This window comes from Carcharodon carcharias, chromosome 1 (genome assembly GCF_017639515.1).
Source record: "Carcharodon carcharias isolate sCarCar2 chromosome 1, sCarCar2.pri, whole genome shotgun sequence".
Lineage (NCBI taxonomy): Eukaryota > Metazoa > Chordata > Chondrichthyes > Lamniformes > Lamnidae > Carcharodon > Carcharodon carcharias.
Genome location: NC_054467.1, coordinates 256059523 through 256082518, shown reverse-complemented (window position 1 = coordinate 256082518; position 22996 = coordinate 256059523). Strand labels below are relative to the sequence as shown.

Genomic DNA, 22996 nt, shown 5'->3' with positions numbered 1-22996 from the left:
CTCCTCCAACCCCACACTTAGCTAATAACTGAACGGCGGGAGGGGGACCTGTGCCCGTTAAAGAAATACTTCGTAAACTGAATGGTCGCCGTCAATACGATGCAAACATATTGAATGTGTATCATGTAGGTCAGCATAAAACTAATTGAAGATAATGTAGACATATATACATGATCATTAGTATATATGATATAAACTGTGTGTGTGTGTGTGTGTGTGTGTCAGGATATGGAGCTGGTCCACGGTTTGTTTACACACACACACACACACACGTTCGCATTCTCACATCCCTGGTCCCGCTTGCTCTCAGCCTGAGAATGACTGTCAGTCACTTCACTCGGCGTTGTGCTTGCTTCCAGAAATCGATCCTTCGCGGCAGAAGCAACGCTTCATTTCATGAAGGAGGGAGGGAGAGAGAGAGAGAGAGGGAGAGGGGGCGGGGGGAGAGATTCACTCGGTACACACTAGCACGTGTAAGGAGGGGACAGACCCGCTCCGTGAATGGGGACCTTTCAACAGGTCCACCCATGGGTGCCCCGGTCAAGATGTGCTCGCTCTATTCAACGGGTCAAAAGGGGCCTGCCTGGTTTAACGCTATAAAACCCCATGCTCTCCAACTCTCCTTCCCTCCATCCCAAAATCCTAGCGGATATTTACACCTAGCGGGGGTGGGATGGAGCCCTTATATTACTATTATTAAAGAGTTGCCCCCGGGGTGCAGATGAACGAGTCTGAAAACTCCACACGGCAGGTCCACTCCAGCGCTGCCTAACAGGTCACCAAATATCTCAGCCCAGAAAATAACCAGAAAGGTTCACCGATTGAACCCGGTGACGGCTCGGCAGGCGAGATTCACACCGTCACTTTCAAACCGTACGATGATGCCATTTAAGATTGTGTTGGGAGTGGGGGGGAGGGGGGGGAGAAGCACTTTCGATGGACCCTACAATAAGAGACCCTCACACACACACCGACACAGCAGCCCCACACCGAAAGCCACAAGACATTGAGTGCACACTATGCTTTGCTCTCACATAGTTCACTTCTCACATGTCAGGAGTGGATTTTTTTTTACACACACACACACACACACACACACACACAAATTACAGAATCAAAATTTCAAATGAGGTGGATTTTACATCCAGCCTCTCAGACAGCAATATGACACAGAGATGCAAGAGAGAGAGACAGAGAGAGAGAGAGAGAGAGAGAGAATTGGATGTTAGAGCCTCACCTCGACCAGCCAGTGGAAGGTTTCTCCGATGAGAGGTAATCCCATAGAGCCCTTAGGAATCGGCAAATTGCAGCTTCTGTCCCGGGTCACCGTCCAGCGGAATTGCCAAAGTTGTCTGGAGACAGCAGCCAGCAGAGCCACAGACACCAGGCAAGCAGTTACCGTAGCCACCGCAGAAACCAGCTCCAAACCTTCCAAAAACATCCTTACAACAGCAACAAAAAAAAAAGGAGATTGGTGATAGCAGGAGAGGAAAAGGGAAATAAAATTTCTCGCCCTCCCCACCTTTCCCTTGCAAATCAAAAAAAAAACTTTTTTTCTTAAAAAATTTATTGACACCCGTTCTGAAAGTACACACAGACACATACAGGGTCTCTGAATGTGCTATCCCAGTATATGCCTTGAAGTATGTGTGTGTGTGTGTGTGTATACATCTATATATATATGTGTGTGTGTGTGTGTGTGTGTGTGTGTGAGTGAGTTGAGTTGAATGATTTCCTGCACACTGCTCGCCTGGAGTGTGTCTATATAGAGGCGGGGAAGGTTTAAACTATGGCGAGGTGCCACAACAGTGGCCGCTCCCCACCCGGCAAGCCTCCGGAGGCGAGTTCAGGAGTCGGGGTGAAGTATACAAATCTGTAACTCGCGTCTCAGCCAAAGACTCAGAGAAGAATCGCCCCGATTAATTATCACTTCTCCCTCTCTCTCTCTCTCTCTCCCTCTCCCTCTCTCTCTGTCTCTCTTTCTCACCTCCAGTCCCTCGTGTTGCAGAACAGATCTGGAGTCAAGAGAGAAACGCACGGGTTTAAGACTCTCAAAGACTCTTTAATTAAAACCGAGCAACCCGTGCACAGGTCCTTAAATATCAGAGCTGCCTTTCACATTCTCATCACCAAGCGTAATTCCACATCTTGATAAGTTCCCACATCTCTCAGTTCGTGGATTTGTCCTGCCGTGTGTAGGATAGGGATGGGCAGACGGTCATACAGACAGACATAACCGCAATTCCAAACAGGGGTGATCAGGCACACATACACACACACACACATATATATATAGCAATGTATATAAATCTATATGCACAAACCGATACAACCAGGCGTTTATTCATTCATACAGAGAGAGCTGCGCATTCCATGTGTAAATATATTCATCCCGTTCTCAGGATAGCCCTGTCCACAGATTTACACCCACACTTGTGTCTGTACATTCACACCAAGCTCCTGTCCATATACCTCGGGTATTCCGGAGGGTTTCGGCTGGATTTTGTACTGGAGGTTGCGGACAGAGTAGTGAGTGAGTGAGTGAGAGAGAGAGAGAGAAAGAGAGAGGGAAACAGCGACTAGAGGAGACAGTTGTGTGAGAGGGAGGTGGTAGGAGCAGGGAGACAGAGAGAGAGAGACAGAGAGACAGAGAGGGAGGAAATGCGAGTGACAGAGAAAAGCAAATGGTGACATGAGAAAGGCGAAGGAGAGAGAGTGGGGGGCAGGAATGGAGAGAAGGTGTGAGGGAGAGTTGGGGGGGGAAGGAGGAGGCGACAGGGACAGTGAGGGTGAGAGGCAAGAACAGATGGAGAGGAGGAAGGGAGAGAGAGAGAGATGGGGAGGGAGAGAGAGGGAAGGACCGAGAGAAGGCAAGGCAGAGATGGAGGGAACGTGTGAGGGAGGAGAGGGCGACAGGGAGGGGGGTGAGTGAAGAACAGATGGAGAGGGGAGAGAAAATGGGAGAGGGATTCAGAATGAGAAGAGGGAGGGAGGGAGGGAGAAGCAGACGAAGAGGCAGAGATGGAGAGAAGGCGCGAGGGGCAGAGAGAGAGAGAGAGGTGATGCTTTATTCTCGGAGCCACACTAGGGAGACAGACCAGTGAAAGTAGACAAGGGGGGTGGGGGGGCAATCCGGTGTTTCGGATTATCTGGGCGAGCAGGGTCTCGAGAGAGAGAGAGAGAGGGGGGGACAGAGAGAGGGACAGAGAGAGAGAGGAAGAGAGGGATAGAGAGGGAGAGAGAGAGAGGGAGAGAGAGATAGAGGGAGAGAGGGAGAGAGAGAGAGGGAGAGGAGAGGGACAGAGAGAGAGAGGGACAGAGAGAGGGAGAGAGAGAGAGGAAGAGAGGGATAGAGAGGGAGAGATAGATAGAGGGAGAGAGGGAGAGAGGAGGAGAGGAGAGGGACAGAGAGAGAGAGAGGGGGGGAGAGAGGGAGAGAGAGAGAGAGGGAGAGGGAGGGAGGGAGAGAGTCTTGCACCCATCTCACACTGACTCTGACACTGCCTGGCCGGTTCAGGTGCTGCTCCACTCATTCCTGCCACGATTCATAACGCAACCAACCCAACAAACACATTAGAACTGACCCGAGGAATTGCGATGCACGGTTTGGACGGGACGTGTACAAAGTGTTTCAGCCACATGTACAGACTGGAAGGCATAATACACCGGTAACTTGTGATGCAAAACAGACCCAGTGCAATTTCTTATATTATGGGGGGGGGTTTCTATTCTTTTTTTTAAATTTTACTTATATTTATAGCACATCCGCGGTTATCGCGAAAGCTTTCGAGGGATGTGAACCTTTGGTAGTGTGGGAGCTCCTGCTGTCACTTGCTGACCTTGTTTTGCCCCAGGCTGTCATGTGTCTGTGTGTCTGTCTGTCTTGTATGTGTGTGTGTGTGTGTGTCTGTGTGTGTGTGTGTGTGTGTGTGCAGTTTATTACAGTCTGATCACTCACTATCAACACTCCCATCAAGCGGACACAAGCGGTACCGCAGCTCAACCACCCTCGCAACTCTCTTCGCCACCTCCCCACACCACCACCCCCCACCCCCCCCCCACCCCCACCACCACCACCTGCACCACGCCACGGAGCGAGGCCACTTGGCCCATCCAGCCAAGTGCTGGCATTTTGAAAGAGGAAAGCGGCTTTAGCCCCGCGCCCCAGTTTTTCTCTTCCTTTCTCAAAAAATATTTTCATTTATGGCAAGGCAGGGCCCTCCAGCCAATGAAGTACTGTGGCTGCTGTAATATGAGCAACACGGGAGCCAATTTGCACACTGCAAGATCCCACAAACAGCAATGTGATCATGACCAGGCGATCACGTTCCTTCTTGTCATGTTCGTTGTGGGGGGGGGGGATAAATATTGGGTCCGGACAGAGTGGAGAACCAGTTGGCTCTTCTTCCGAATCAATGCCTTGAGACCTTTTACACTCAACCGAGAGGAGAACGGGGACCTCAGTTTATGGTCTCATCTGAAATAATGGCATGCATAACCCCCCTGTTAAGTTCCTCATCCTCAAGCGTCTGTCCAATTCGCCTTTAAAATTATTCACGCCTTTCGGGTCCCAGTGTTCCAGATCCCAGCAGCTCTCTGAGTGAAAGCGTTCCTTCTCATCTGCCCCTTGACCTCTGGTTATTGACCCACTCACCAGTAGAAATAGTCCTTCTCTATCTACTGGATCAAAACCTCTCATCATCTAGAAAACCTCTGCCAGGTCATCTCTTAACCTTCTCTGTCCCAAAGTGATCAGACCTACCTCTTCCAACCTCTTCTCACAACTAAAGCCGCTCATCCTGGTAACATCCTGGTAAAACTCCTCTGCACCCACTTCACACTCTCCCACGTTATACCCCATCTGCCAACTTGTTGCCCATTCACTTGGCCTGCCTATATCCCTTTGCAGCCTCTCTGTGTCCTCCCCCATAGCTTACCTTTCTGCTTAGCTTGGTATCTTAAACAAGCTTTACTCTCTGTCTCTTCATCCAAGTCATGGATATAAAATGTAAACAGCTGAAGCCCCAGCACTGATCCTTATGGCACTCCACTAGTCACAGCCTGCCAACTTCAAGATGCCCCATTTATGTCCATTCTTTGACTCCTCTCCAAACCTCTATCCAAGCTAATACATTATCCCAACTCCATGAGCCCTTTTCTTGCCTTTTGTGTGGAACCTGCCTTTTGGTAATCCAGGTATACTACATCTACTGGTTCCCCTTTATCCACCCTATTAGCTACATCCACAAAAAAGCTCTAATAAATTTGTCAAACATGATTTCCCTTTTACAAAAGGGATGATTTTGTTTTGTCCTAGTCGTACTACAGTTTTCGAAGTTCATTGTGAAGACTGCCTTAATAATAGATTCCAGCATTTTCCCAATGACTAATGTTAGGCTGGATAGCCTGTAGTTTCATGCTTTCTCTGCCTCCTTTCTTGAAAAGCAGCATCATATTTACCAACTTCCAATCTGATGGGACCATTCCCAAATCTAAGGAATTTTGGAAAATCATAGTTAACACATCCACTTTCTCTGCAGTTACCTCTTTTAGAACCCTGGGGTGTAGGCCACCAGGTCCTGGGGATTTGTCAGATTTTAGTCCCTTAAGTTCTCCAGCACTTTTTCTCTGTTGATACGAATCACTTTAATTTCCCTATTCTTTTTAACCCATATTTCTGATATGCCAGAATCTGGTATTACCCTCTCTTTCTTCCACTGTGAAGATAGACACAAAAAATTTGTTCAATGCCTCTGCCATTTCCTCATTCCCCAATGATAATTTCTCCTGTCTCAGATTCTAAGGGACCAACGTTGCCATTAGCTATTCCCTTCCTCTTTATATATATTTATAAAAGCTCTTGCAACCTGTTTTCATATCTCTGGCTAGTTTACACTCATATTCTATTTTTTCCTTTTATAGCAATTTTTTGGTTGCCTTTGGCTGGTTTCTAAAATACTCCCAATTCTCAGACTTGCTACCTCACTTTGCAACATTATAAGCCTCTTATTTTAATCTAACAATATCCTTAAGTTCCTGAGTGAGCCACTGGTGTATCTTTCTTGCTGAGTTTTTCTTTTTCAATGGAATGTATTTTTGTTGAAGTTTTTTGAATTGTTTCTGTAAATGTTTCCCACTGTTTATTTATGGCCATACCTTTTAGTCTATTTACTCAATCACCTGTAGCCAGTTCTCCCCTCATATCTATGTAATTGGCTTTGCTTAGGGTTAAGATCCTTGCTTGTGATTGGAATATGTCACTTTCACACTTAACATGGAATTCAATGATATGATCACTATTTCCAAGTAGATCTTTTACCATGACATTACTAATTAACCCTGCCTCATTACGCAACACTAGATCGAAGATAACTTTATCCCTAGTCAGTTTCACCTTGTATTTCTCCAGGAAACTGTCAGAAAACACTCTACAAGACTCACCTTCTAAACAACCCTCATCAGTTTGATTCTCCCTGTCTGTATGCAGATTCAAGTTCCCCACAGTTATTACATTGCCTTTGTTACATGTACCAATAATTTCTTGTTTAGTGCTCTGTACAACAGTTTAACTATTGTTAGGGAGCCCACAAACTACTCCCAGCAGTGTTTTCTGACTCTTGCTTTTTCTAAATTCCACCCATACTGATTCCACTTCATGATCCTCTGGGGCCAGGTCCTTTCTCACTAATGTGCTTATGTCTTCCTTTACTATCAGGGCTACCCCCGCTCCTTTGCCATTCTGGCTGTCTTTCCAAAATACTGTGTACCCTGGAATATTTATTTCCCAATCTTGATCACCTCGTACGCAATTCTGTGTAATGTCGATTAGACCGAAATCATTTACCTCTATTGGTGCTTCTAGTTCATCTGTCTAATTGCTGATGCTTCATGCATTCAGATAAAGAACCTTTGATTTACTTTGGATTCATAAATCTTTCTTCACCTGAACCACTACCGCCCATGCCCCCCCTCCCACCGCCTCCCCCCAACTCCTCCCCCTGCCACCCCCCCCCACCCCACCCCCCCACTCTCCCCCTCCCCAACCACTCCAAACCCCATTTGTTCAAAGCCCTGTCCACAGCCATAGTTACACAATTGACCAGGGCACTGGTCCCCTCCTAGTTTAAGTGAAGCCCATCCCAACCAAATAGCTCCCTCTTCCCTGCGTACTGATGCCAGTGCCACATGAATTGAAACCCCTTCTCCCCACACCTCTCTTTGAGCCACGTGTTTGTTTCTCTAACCTGTTTGACCCTCTGTCAAATGGCACGAGGATCAGGTAATAATCCAGAGATGGTTATCTCTCATAAATAAAAACAAAAAAACTGCGGATGCCGGAAATCCAAAACAAAAACAGAATTACCTGGAAAAAATCAGCAGGTCTGGCAGCATCGGCAGAGAAGAAAAGAGTTGACGTTTTGAGTCCTCATGACCTGTCGAAGGGTCATGAGGACTCGAAACGTCAACTCTTCTCTTCTCTGCCGATGCTGCCAGACCTGCTGAGTTTTTCCAGGTAATTCTCTTTTTGTTTTAGTTATCTCTCATGTTCTGCATTTTAATTTGAACCCTAACTCCCCGAGCTCACTCAACACAAAAACATTCAAGTTCTGCCTATGTCCTCGGTTCCTATATAGACCGTGACCCTCCCACTCCAAGCCCCTCTCCAGCCGCAAGGAGATGTCACTAACCCTGACGCGGGGCAGGCAACACAATCTTCGGAGCTCCCAGTCACAGCCACAAGCAACAGTTTGTACCAACCTGACTATACAGTCTCCCATTACAGCCACGTTCCTTTTCGCCCCTTCCCCATCTGAATGGTATCCTGCAACAGAGTGTCATGGTCAGTCCACTCATCCACCCAACCGTCCTTCTCTTCATCCACACAGGTAGCAAGCACCTCATACCTGTTGGGCGAAGTCAGGGACTGAGGCTCCTCTATCACTGCCGGCTGGGTCCCCAGATCAGCCTGTCTCATAGTCACACCCTCCTGTCCTTGATCATTGATCAATTCTAATGCCCTACTTAACTTAAGGGACGTGACCACCTCCTGGAACAAAGTGTCCGGGTAACTGTGCGGCAACGTCTGCAGCTCGGACTCTAGCTCGGCAGCACTGAGCTGAAGTTGTGCAAGCTGCAGACACTTATAACATAAATGGCTGCACAGCACTGCACTAGATTCCCACATGTTGCAGTCACAGCTCAACACCATCCCTGCCATATCTGTCTATCCTTACTTATTTATTTAGTCAATTACTTATTCAGTTACACAGCTAAAGAAATAGAATGTCCCCTAGGTTGGAGACAAAGGAAAAAGATTAACCAGTTACTGGAGATTTAAAAAACGAAGAGAAAGGGGCACCTCTTTCACCATCAGGCCAAAACCCCAGAAAAACCAAATCCTCAACTTTGAGCATGGTCCATGTTGCACTAAAGCATAGATTCCAATCTGTCCATCACCTTTACCATGCAGTTTGTAAATCTGTCTGGTTTTATAGAGTACTGATGACTCACTCCCAAATTAAAATGCTAGCTCCCTGTTACAATAATCAATACCTTTGTAAGGAAACCTATCACTCTGCAACACACGGAAACTTCGCACTCACAATGATCCACACGGGGATAGGTCACGTACACACTGATCCAAACTAGGACAGATCACACTCACACTGATCCACACTGGGACAGGTCACACCCACATTGATACACACTGGTACAGATCACACTCACAATGATCCACACTGGGATGGTTCACATACACACTGATCCACACTGGTACAGTTCACACTCACACTGATCCACACTGGAATAGTTCACACACACACTGATCCACTTTGGGTCAGTTCACACTCACATGATCCACACTGGTACAGTTCGCACACACACAGACGCACACTGGGACAGTTCACACTCACGTGATCCACACTGGTACAGTTGGCACACACACGGATCCAAACTGGGGCAGTTCACACACACACTGACCCACGCTGGGACAGTTCACACATACACTGATCCACACTGGGACAGTTCACTCTCACACTGACCCACACTGGGACAGTTCACACACACACTGACCCACACTGGGACAGTTCACACACACACTGACCCACACTGGGACAGTTCACACACACACTGACCCACACTGGGACAGTACACACACACACTGACCCACACTGGGACAGTTGACACACACACGGACCCACACTGGTACAGTTCGCACACACACTGATGCACACTGGGACAGTTCACAGTCACATGATCCACACTGGTACAGTTCGCACACACACAGATCCACACTGGGACAGTTCACTCACACACTGACCCACACTGGGACAGTTCACACACACACTGATCCACACTGGGACAGTTCACACACACACTGACCCACACTGGGACAGTTCACACACACACACTGATCCACACTGGTACAGTTCACACACTCACACTGACACACACTGGTACAGTTCACACACACACAGACCCATACTGGGACAGTTCACACACACACTGATCCACAATGGGACAGTTCACACTCACACTGACACACACTGGGACAGTTCACGCACACACTGATCCACAATGGGACAGTTCACACTCACAATGACCCACACTGGGGCAGTTCACACACACACACTGATCCACACTGGGACAGTTCACACTCACACACTGATCCACACTGGGACAGTTCACACTCACACTGATCCACACTGGGACAGTTCACAGACACACTGACCCACACTGGCACAGTTCACACACACACTGACCCACACTGGGACAGTTCACACACAAACTGACCCACACTGGGACAGTTCACACACACACTGACCCACACTGGAACAGTTCACACACACTCTGACCCACACTGGGACAGTTCACACTCACACTGACCCACACTGGGACAGTTCACACACACACTGACCCACACTGGGACAGTTCACACACACACTGATCCACACTGGGACAGTTCACACACACACTGATCCACACTGGGACAGTTCTCACACACACACTGATCCACACTGCGACAGGTCACACACACACTGACCCACACTGGGACAGTTCACACTCACAATGACCCACACTGGGACAGTTCACACACACACTGACCCACACTGGGACAGTTCACACAAACACTGACCCACACTGGGACAGTTCACACACACACTGACCCAAACTGGGACAGTTCACACACACACTGATCCACACTGGGACAGTTCACACACACACTGATCACTCTGGGACAGTTCACACACACACTGACCCACACTGGGACAGTTCACCCACACACTGACCCACACTGGGACAGTTCACACACACACTGATCCACACTGGGACAGTTCACACACACACTGACCCACACTGGGACATTTCACACACACACTGATCCACAATGGGACAGTTGACACACACACTGATCCACACTGGGACAGTTCGCACACACACACTGACCCAAACTGGGACAGTTCACACACACACTGATCCACACTGGGACAGTTCACACACACACTGACCCACACTGGGACAGTTCACACACACACTGACCCACACTGGGACAGTTCACACACAAACCGACCCACACTGGCACAGTTCACACAAACACTGACCCACACTGGAACAGTTCACAAACACACTGACCCACACTGGGACAGTTCACACACACACTGATCCACACTGGGACAGTTCACACACACACTGATCCACAATGGGACAGTTCACACTCACACTGACCCACACTGGGACAGTTCACGCACACACTGATCCACAATGGGACAGTTCACACTCACACTGACCCACACTGGGGCAGTTCACACACACACACTGATCCACACTGGGACAGTTCACACTCACACACTGATCCACACTGGGACAGTTCACACTCACACTGATCCACACTGGGACAGTTCACACACACACTGACCCACACTGGCACAGTTCACACACACACTGACCCACACTGGGACAGTTCACACACACACTGACCCACACTGGGACAGTTCACACACACACTGACCCACACTGGGACAGTTCACACACACACTGACCCACACTGGGACAGTTCACACACACTCTGACCCACACTGGGACAGTTCACACTCACACTGACCCACACTGGGACAGTTCACACACACACTGACCCACACTGGGACAGTTCACACACACACTGATCCACACTGGGACAGTTCACACTCACACTGACCCACACTGGGACAGTTCACACACACACTGACCCACACTGGGACAGTTCACACACACACTGACCCACACTGGGACAGTTCACAAACACACTGATCCACACTGGGACAGTTCACACACACACTGATCACTCTGGGACAGTTCACACACACACTGACCCACACTGGGACAGTTCACCCACACACTGACCCACACTGGGACAGTTCACACACACACCGATCCACACTGGGACAGTTCACACACACACTGACCCACACTGGGACATTTCACACACACACTGATCCACAATGGGACAGTTGACACACACACTGATCCACACTGGGACAGTTCGCACACACACACTGACCCACACTGGGACAGTTCACACACACACTGATCCACACTGGGACAGTTCACACACACACTGACCCACACTGGGACAGTTCACACACACACTGACCCACACTGGGACAGTTCACACACACACCGACCCACACTGGCACAGTTCACACACACACTGACCCACACTGGAACAGTTCACAAACACACTAACCCACACTGGGACAGTTCACACACACACTGATCCACACTGGGACAGTTCACACACACACTGATCACTCTGGGACAGTTCACACACACACTGACCCACACTGGGACAGTTCACACACACACTGACCCACACTGGGACAGTTCACACACACACTGATCCACACTGGGACAGTTCACACACACACTGGGACATTTCACACACCCACTGATCCACACTGGGACAGTTCACACACACACGGATCCACACTGGTACAGTTCACACACACACTGATCCACAATGGGACAGTTCACACACACACTGATCCACACTGGGACTGTTCACACACACACACACTGACCCACACTGGGACAGTTCACACACATACTGATCCACACTGGGACAGTTCACACACACACTGACCCACACTGGGACAGTTCACACACACACTGACCCACACTGGGACAGTTCACACTCACAATGACCCACACTGGGACAGTTCACACACACACTGACCCACACTGGGACAGTTCACACACACACTGACCCACACTGGGACAGTTCACACACACACTGACCCAAACTGGGACAGTTCACACACACACTGATCCACACTGGGACAGTTCACACACACACTGATCACTCTGGGACAGTTCACACACACACTGACCCACACTGGGACAGTTCACACACACACTGACCCACACTGGGACAGTTCACACACACACTGATCCACACTGGGACAGTTCTCACACACACTGATCCACAATGCGACAGTTGACACACACACTGATCCACACTGGGACAGTTCGCACACACACACTGACCCAAACTGGGACAGTTCACACACACACTGATCCACACTGGGACAGTTCACACACACACTGACCCACACTGGGACAGTTCACACACACACTGACCCACACTGGGACAGTTCACACACAAACCGAACCACACTGGCACAGTTCACACAAACACTGACCCACACTGGAACAGTTCACAAACACACTGACCCACACTGGGACAGTTCACACACACACTGATCCACACTGGGACAGTTCACACACACACTGATCCACAATGGGACAGTTCACACTCACACTGACACACACTGGGACAGTTCACGCACACACTGATCCACAATGGGACAGTTCACACTCACACTGACCCACACTGGGGCAGTTCACACACACACACTGATCCACACTGGGACAGTTCACACTCACACACTGATCCACACTGGGACAGTTCACACTCACACTGATCCACACTGGGACAGTTCACACACACACTGACCCACACTGGCACAGTTCACACACACACTGACCCACACTGGGACAGTTCACACACACACTGACCCACACTGGGACAGTTCACACACACACTGACCCACACTGGGACAGTTCACACACACACTGACCCACACTGGAATAGTTCACACACACTCTGACCCACACTGGGACAGTTCACACTCACACTGACCCACACGGGGACAGTTCACACACACACTGACCCACACTGGGACAGTTCACACACACACTGACCCACACTGGGACAGTTCACACACACACTGATCCACACTGGGACAGTTCACACACACACTGATCCACACTGGGACAGTTCTCACACACACACTGATCCACACTGGGACAGGTCACACAGACACTGACCCACACTGGGACAGTTCACACTCACACTGACCCACACTGGGACAGTTCACACACACACTGACCCACACTGGGACAGTTCACACACACACTGACCCACACTGGGACAGTTCACCCACACACTGACGCACACTGGGACAGTTCACACACACACCGACCCACACTGGCACAGTTCACACACACACTGATCCACACTGGGACAGTTCACACACACACTGATCCACACTGGGACAGTTCACACACACACTGATCACTCTGGGACAGTTCACACACACACTGACCCACTCTGGGACAGTTCACACACACACTGACCCACACTGGGACAGTTCACACACACACTGATCCACACTGGGACAGTTCACACACACACTAACCCACACTGGGACATTTCACACACCCACTGATCCACACTGGCACAGTTCACACACACACGGATCCACACTGGTACAGTTCACACACACACTGATCCACAATGGGACAGTTCACACACACACTGATCCACACTGGGACTGTTCACACACACACAGACTGACCCACACTGGGACAGTTCACACACATACTGATCCACACTGGGACAGTTCACACACACACTGACCCACACTGGGACAGTTCACACACACACTGACCCACACTGGGACAGTTCACACTCACAATGACCCACACTGGGACAGTTCACACACACACTGACCCACACTGGGACAGTTCACACACACACTGACCCACACTGGGACAGTTCACACATACACTGACACAAACTGGGACAGTTCACACACACACTGATCCACACTGGGACAGTTCACACACACACTGGGACATTTCACACACCCACTGATCCACACTGGGACAGTTCACACACACACGGATCCACACTGGTACAGTTCACACACACACTGATCCACACTGGGACAGTTCACACACACACTGACCCACACTGGCACAGTTCACACACACACTGACCCACACTGGGACAGTTCACACACACACTGACCCACACTGGGACAGTTCACACACACACTGACCCACACTGGGACAGTTCACACACACACTGACCCACACTGGAACAGTTCACACACACTCTGACCCACACTGGGACAGTTCACACTCACACTGACCCACACGGGGACAGTTCACACACACACTGACCCACACTGGGACAGTTCACACACACACTGACCCACACTGGGACAGTTCACACACACACTGATCCACACTGGGACAGTTCACACACACACTGATCCACACTGGGACAGTTCTCACACACACACTGATCCACACTGGGACAGGTCACACAGACACTGACCCACTCTGGGACAGTTCACACACACACTGACCCACACTGGGACAGTTCACACACACACTGACCCACACTGGGACAGTTCACACACACACTGACCCACACTGGGACAGTTCACACACACACTGACCCACACTGGGACAGTTCACACACACACTGACCCACACTGGGACATTTCACACACACACTGATCCACAATGGGACAGTTGACACACACACTGATCCACACTGGGACAGTTCACAAACACACTAACCCACACTGGGACAGTTCACACACACACTGATCCACACTGGGACAGTTCACACACACACTGATCACTCTGGGACAGTTCACACACACACTGACCCACACTGGGACAGTTCACACACACACTGACCCACACTGGGACAGTTCACACACACACTGATCCACACTGGGACAGTTCACACACACACTGACCCACACTGGGACATTTCACACACCCACTGATCCACACTGGCACAGTTCACACACACACGGATCCACACTGGTACAGTTCACACACACACTGATCCACAATGGGACAGTTCACACACACACTGATCCACACTGGGACTGTTCACACACACACAGACTGACCCACACTGGGACAGTTCACACACATACTGATCCACACTGGGACAGTTCACACACACACTGACCCACACTGGGACAGTTCACACACACACTGACCCACACTGGGACAGTTCACACTCACAATGACCCACAATGGGACAGTTCACACACACACTGACCCACACTGGGACAGTTCACACACACACTGACCCACACTGGGACAGTTTACACATACACTGACCCAAACTGGGACAGTTCACACACACACTGATCCACACTGGGACAGTTCACACACACACTGGGACATTTCACACACCCACTGATCCACACTGGGACAGTTCACACACACACGGATCCACACTGGTACAGTTCACACACACACTGATCCACAATGGGACAGTTCACACACACACTGATCCACACTGGGACAGTTCACACACACACTGATCCACACTGGGACAGTTCACACACACACACACTGACCCACACTGGGACAGTTCACACACATACTGATCCACACTGGGACAGTTCACACACACACTGACCCACACAGGGACAGTTCACACACACACTGACCCACACTGGGACAGTTCACACTCACAATGACCCACACTGGGACAGTTCACACACACACTGACCCACACTGGGACAGTTCACACACACACTGACCCACACTGGGACAGTTCACACACACACTGACCCAAACTGGGACAGTTCACACACACACTGATCCACACTGGGACAGTTCACACACACACTGATCACTCTGGGACAGTTCACACACACACTGACCCACACTGGGACAGTTCACACACACACTGACCCACACTGGGACAGTTCACACACACACTGATCGACACTGGGACAGTTCTCACACACACTGATCCACAATGCGACAGTTGACACACACACTGATCCACACTGGGACAGTTCGCACACACACACTGACCCAAACTGGGACAGTTCACACACACACTGATCCACACTGGGACAGTTCACACACACACTGACCCACACTGGGACAGTTCACACACACACTGACCCACACTGGGACAGTTCACACACAAACCGACCCCACTGGCACAGTTCACACAAACACTGACCCACACTGGAACAGTTCACAAACACACTGACCCACACTGGGACAGTTCACACACACACTGATCCACACTGGTACAGTTCACACACACACTGATCCACAATGGGACAGTTCACACACACACTGACCCACACTGGGACAGTTCACGCACACACTGATCCACAATGGGACAGTTCACACTCACACTGACCCACACTGGGGCAGTTCACACACACACACTGATCCACACTGGGACAGTTCACACTCACACACTGATCCACACTGGGACAGTTCACACTCACACTGATCCACACTGGGACAGTTCACACACACACTGACCCACACTGGCACAGTTCACACACACACTGACCCACAGTGGTACAATTCACACAAACACTGATACACACTGGGACAGTTCACACACACACTGACCCACACTGGGACAGTTCACACACACACTGACCCACACTGGGACAGTACACACACACACTGACCAACACTGGGACAGTTCACACACACACTGACCCACACTGATAAAGTTCGCACACACACTGATCCACACTGGGACAGTTCACTCTCACACTGACCCACACTGGGACAGTTCACACACACACTGACCCACACTGGGACAGTTCACACACACACTGACCCACACTGGTACAGTTCGCGCACACACAGATCCACACTGGGACAGTTCACTCTCACACTGACCCACACTGGGACAGTTCACACACACACTGACCCACACTGGGACAGTTCACACACACACTGATCCACACTGGGACAGTTCACACACACACTGACCCACACTGGGACAGTTCACACACACACTGACCCACACTGGAACAGTTCACAAACACTCTGACCCACACTGGGACAGTTCACACTCACACTGACCCACACTGGGACAGTTCACACACACACTGATCCACACTGGGACAGTTCACACACACACTGATCCACACTGGGACAGTTCTCACACACACACTGATCCACACTGGGACAGGTCACTCACACACTGACCCACACTGGGACAGTTCACACTCACACTGACCCACAATGGGACAGTTCACACACACACTTACCCACACTGGGACAGTTCACACACACACTGACCCACACTGGGACAGTTCACACACACACTGACCCACACTGGGACAGTTCACACACACACTGACCCACACTGGGACAGTTCACACACACACTGATCACTCTGGGACAGTTCACACATACACTGACCCACACTGGGACAGTTCACCCACACACTGACCCACACTGGGACAGTACACACACACACTGATCCACACTGGGACAGTTCACACACACACTGACCCACACTGGGACATTTCACACACACACTGATCCACAATGGGACAGTTGACACACACACTGATCCACACTGGGACAGTTCGCACACACACACTGACCCACACTGGGACAGTTCACACACACACTGATCCACACTGGGACAGTTCACACACACACTGACCCACACTGGGACAGTTCACCCACACACCGACCCACACTGGCACAGTTCACACACACACTGACCCACACTGGAACAGTTCACACACACACTGACCCACACTGGGACAGTTCACACACACACTGATCCACACTGGGACAGTTCACACACACACTGATCACTCTGGGACAGTTCACACACACACTGACCCACACTGGGACAGTTCACACACACACTGACCCACACTGGGACAGTTCACACACACACTGATCCACACTGGGACAGTTCACACACACACTGACCCACACTGGGACATTTCACACACCCACTGATCCACACTGGGACAGTTCACACACACACGGATCCACACTGGTACAGTTCACACACACACTGATCCACAATGGGACAGTTCACACACACACTGATCCACACTGGGACTGTTCACACACACACACACTGACCCACACTGGGACAGTTCACACACACACTGATCCACACTGGGACGGTTCACACACACACTGATCCACACTGGGACAGTTCACACACACACTGATCCACACTGGGACAGTTCACACACACACTGACCCACACTGGGACAGTTCGCACACACACTGATCCACACTGGGACAGTTCACACACACACTGACCCACACTGGACATTTCACACACTCACTGATCCACACTGGGACAGTTCACACACACACGGATCCACACTGGGACAGTTCACACACACACTGATCCACACTGGGACAGTTCACACACACACTGATCCACACTGGGACAGTTCACACACACACACTGACCCACACTGGGACAGTTCACACACACACGGATCCACACTGGGACGGTTCACACACACACTGACCCACACTGGGACAGTTCACACACACACTGATCCACACTGGGACAGTTCACACACACACTGACCCACACTGGGACAGTTCACACACACACTGACCCAAACTGGGACAGTTCACACACACACTGACCCACACTGGGACAGTTTACACACACACTGATCCACACTGGGACAGTTCACACACACACTGATCACTCTGGGACAGTTCACACACACACTGACCCACACTGGGACAGTTCACACACACACTGACCCACACTGGGACAGTTCACACACAAACTGATGCACACTGGGACAGTTCACACACACACTGACCCACACTGGGACATTTCACACACCCACTGATCCACACTGGGACAGTTCACACACACACGGATCCACACTGGTACACTTCACACACACACTGATCCACAATGGGACAGTTCACACACACACTGATCCACACTGGGACAGTTCACACACACACACTGACCCACACTGGGACAGTTCACACACACACTGATCCACACTGGGACAGTTACACACACACTGACCCACACTGGGACAGTTCACACACACACTGACCCACACTGGGACAGTTCACACACACACTGACCCACACTGGGACAGTTCACACACACACTGACCCACACTGGCACAGTTCACACACACACTGACCCACACTGGGACAGTTCACACACACACTGACCCACACTGGGACAGTTCACACACACACTGATCCACACTGGGACAGTTCACACACACACTGATCACTCTGGGACAGTTCACACACACACTGACCCACACTGGGACAGTTCACACACACACTGACCCACACTGGGACAGTTCACACACACACTGATCCACACTGGGACAGTTCACACACACACTGACCCACACTGGGACATTTCACACACCCACTGATCCACACTGGGACAGTTCACACACACACGGATCCACACTGGTACAGTTCACACACTCACACTGATCCACACTGGGACAGTTCACACACTCACACTGACCCACACTGGGACAGTTCACACACACACGGATCCACACTGGGACGGTTCACACACACACTGACCCACACTGGCACAGTTCACACACACACTGATCCACACTGGGACAGTTCACACACACACTGACCCACACTGGGACAGTTCACACACACACTGACCCACACTGGTACAGTTCACACAAACACTGATCCACACTGGGACAGTTCACACACACACTGACCCACACTGGGACAATTCACACACACACGGATCCACACTGGGACAGTTCACTCTCACACTGACCAACACTGGGACAGATCACACATACACACTGATCCACACTGGGACAGTTCATCCTCACACTGACCCACACTGGGACAATTCACTCTCACACTGACCCACACTGGGACAGTTCACTCTCACACTGACCCACACTGGGACATTTCACACATACACACTGACCCACACTGGGACAGTTCACACATACACACTGACCCACACTGGGACAGTTCACACACACACACTGACCCACACTGGGACAGTTCACACACACACTGACCCACACTGGGACAGTTCACACACACACATTGACCCACACTGGGACAGTTCACACACACACACTGACCCACACTGGGACAGTTCACACTCACACTGACCCACACTGGGACAGTTCACACATACACACTGACCCACACTGGGACAGTTCACACATACACACTGACCCACACTGGGCCAGTTCACACACATGCTGATCCACTCTGGGACAGTTCACACACATGCTGATCCATTCTGGGACATTTCACACACACATTTTTTGACCAGGTAACAAGGAGGTTCATGAGTGTTCAGGGTTTGATGTGGCCTGTGTGGATTTTGTCAAGTTTTTAGATGAGTTTGCATATGGCTGACTGGCCAGGAAATTAAAAGCTGAAGACATCCAAGATATGGTTGCCAGTTCGATCTAAAATTGGCTGAGTGGCAGGAGGCATTCCCTCCCGTTTGACGAGTGCCTGGGGACTGGAAAGCTGTTTTCACTGGGATTCCAGAGGGCTCTGTAGGGGTTCCCTTGCTATTCATTGTCTTTATCAACGATTTGGAATTAACCATTGGGGGGTCAAGATGAAGAGGTTGCAGCTGTAGGAGATTGGCAGAAAGGTAAGGTGGTGGGGAGGGTGACCAGATCAACAGAAAGCAGCAGGATATCGAAGTCCTTGGAGGAACAGAGGGGCCGTGGAGCGTGTGTCCACAGATTCCCGCAGGTAGCAGGCTGGGTCGACAAGGTGTTTAGGGAGGTGACTGGGTGACTTTCTTTCATTCACTGTCACAAGGAATTTTTTTTTAAAATTCTTTTATATGGCACTTTTCGTGGTCACGCCTCGTCTCAAAGCGCTTTACAGCCAACGGAGCACTTTTGAAGCGAAGTCACTGCTGTAATGTAGGAAAAGTGGCAGCTCATCTGTACACAGCAAAATTCCACAACGCGATAGTGAAAAGATAATCTGATTTTTTTTTGGGATGTTGATTGAGGGATAAATATTGACCAGGACGAGCTGGGGAGAGTTCCACGGGAGGGTTTGTAGGCAATGGGATTGGGGGAGGGGGTGTCGACAAAATTTCTCAGAAGGCTTCCTGACACGCATCTCCCCACCACCCCCCCCCACCCTTGACCTCTCTGTACTTTTAAAGGGGGGGGGGTGGTGAAACCTAGGGGGCAGCCTGCCCGCCCGCCCTCGACACAATTGAGGCCCTTAAGTGGCCAATTATTGGACGCTTAAGGGCAGTTTTCCGGCCGGTCTCAATTTTTAGGCTGGAGGGAGGTGTTCAGGGGCAGGGATGGGGGTAGCCTTGCTTAGACATTAGGCAGAAAGAGGGGGAAGCAAGCACGAGCCCCGATGGCTCCTTTCCACATCAGGGACTCCAACCCTCCCCAAGCTCTGCCCCCTGCAGGTTGTGGGCGCTCTCCCCTACTTCTCCTGACCCATCAGCAACTCCATTGGGCCTGGCTTCCCCTCCCTGTTGGGAAACCACCCAACCACCCACCCCACCCCTCCCCCACCACTTGCTTAGTCCTGGACTTAGAATCCGAGCCCTGGCCACCGCTGCTGTTGGCCAGCCGGCCAATCAGATTGGCCCGATTGATGGATGGAGGCCCCCGTCTCTAGCCAATGGGAGTGTTAAATGGCTGAGGTGTAGCCAGTATCAGTGGGGATGCGTCCCCCACAGACTCTGCGAGGTGACAGGAAGGGAAAACCCCATCGACCGAAAAAGCCCTGTCGCCGGAATCTTTTACGTCCGCTTGACAAGACGGATGGGACCTCGGTTTAATATTTCATCCAAAGGACAGCACTTCCGACAGTGCAGCACCCCCTCAGCGCTGCACGGGAGTGTCTTCGTAGATATTTGTGTTCAATCCCTGGAGTGGGACTTGAACCTGGAACCCTGGTGTCTCAGAAGTGAGAATGCTACCAACTGAAGCAAGTCTATAAGAGAGCTGGGATTATATAAAATGCTAGTTAGACTACAGCAAGAGTATTATGTTCACTTCTGGTCACCACATTACAGGGAAGATGTGATCACACTAGAGAGGGTACAAAGGGTAGTAACAGGAATGGAGAATTTTATCCCTAAGGGAAGATTGAATAGGCCGGGAATGTTTTCTTTATGAACAGAGCAGGTTGATGAAGATTTAACGGCGGTGTATAAAATTATGAGCTGCCTCGATAGAGTGGAAAGGAAAGGCCTATTTCCCTAAGCAGAGGGTTCAATAACCAAGGGGCATAGATTTAAAGCCATTGGTGGGAGGACTAGAGGGAAATTTTGTCGAAAAGGGAGGCACGTTGCTGAAGCTTTTCCTCTTACGCTCATCAGGACAAATGCAAGAATGCCAAATTTCAAACAATGCCTTGGCCAATCAGAATTGACTTGCCAACCTTTTTTTCCCCTGCGGTATGAATTGTTGTTATTGTTTGAAATTTGGCATTTTTGTATTTGCCCTGATGAGTGTAAGAGGAAAAGCTTCAGCGACATGTCTCTCTTTTCAGCGATATTCAAGATTCAAAGAGTTTGGTGGAAGGATTCATGGAGTGTTGAGGAGTAATTTGTTTTCACCCAGCTGGTGATGGGGTCTGGAACTCACTACCCAAAGGGGCAGTTGAGGTAGAAACTCTAACACACACTCGGGTATGCACTTGAGTTGCAATAACCTACAGGGCAAGAGCTGGAAGATGTGATTAGACGGGATAATAGTTTCTCAGCCGCTAATGTGCCACAAATTTCTACGCTTCTAAGGTTCTCCTTCCCAGCTCCCTTTGCCACTCTCCCCGTGGCCCTTCCCCATCCCCCCACCACCCCCACTCCCACCAACACCGCAATCACACCCAAGAGGCT

At 50.3% G+C, this 22996-nt stretch overlaps 1 protein-coding gene across 5 annotated transcripts in view; it reads right to left on the bottom strand.

The window, feature by feature from the left end:
* LOC121284239 (cytochrome P450 26B1) overlaps positions 1-22996 on the bottom strand; it is a 56247-nt gene that overhangs the window by 26617 nt on the left and 6634 nt on the right. The window contains exons 2-3 of one of the 5 annotated variants that reach the window (XM_041199560.1): positions 7759-7822; positions 1238-1442 (exon numbers count right to left, since the gene is read on the bottom strand). In XM_041199560.1, the coding sequence (XP_041055494.1) occupies positions 1238-1442; positions 7759-7778 (225 nt within the window). In that variant the 5' untranslated portion in view covers positions 7779-7822. Of the gene's footprint in view, positions 1-1237; positions 1721-1987; positions 2180-2472; positions 2793-7758; positions 7823-22996 lie in introns of those variants that run through there. The other 4 variants (XM_041199577.1, XM_041199569.1, XM_041199587.1 and 1 more) reach the window with 4 other exon arrangements.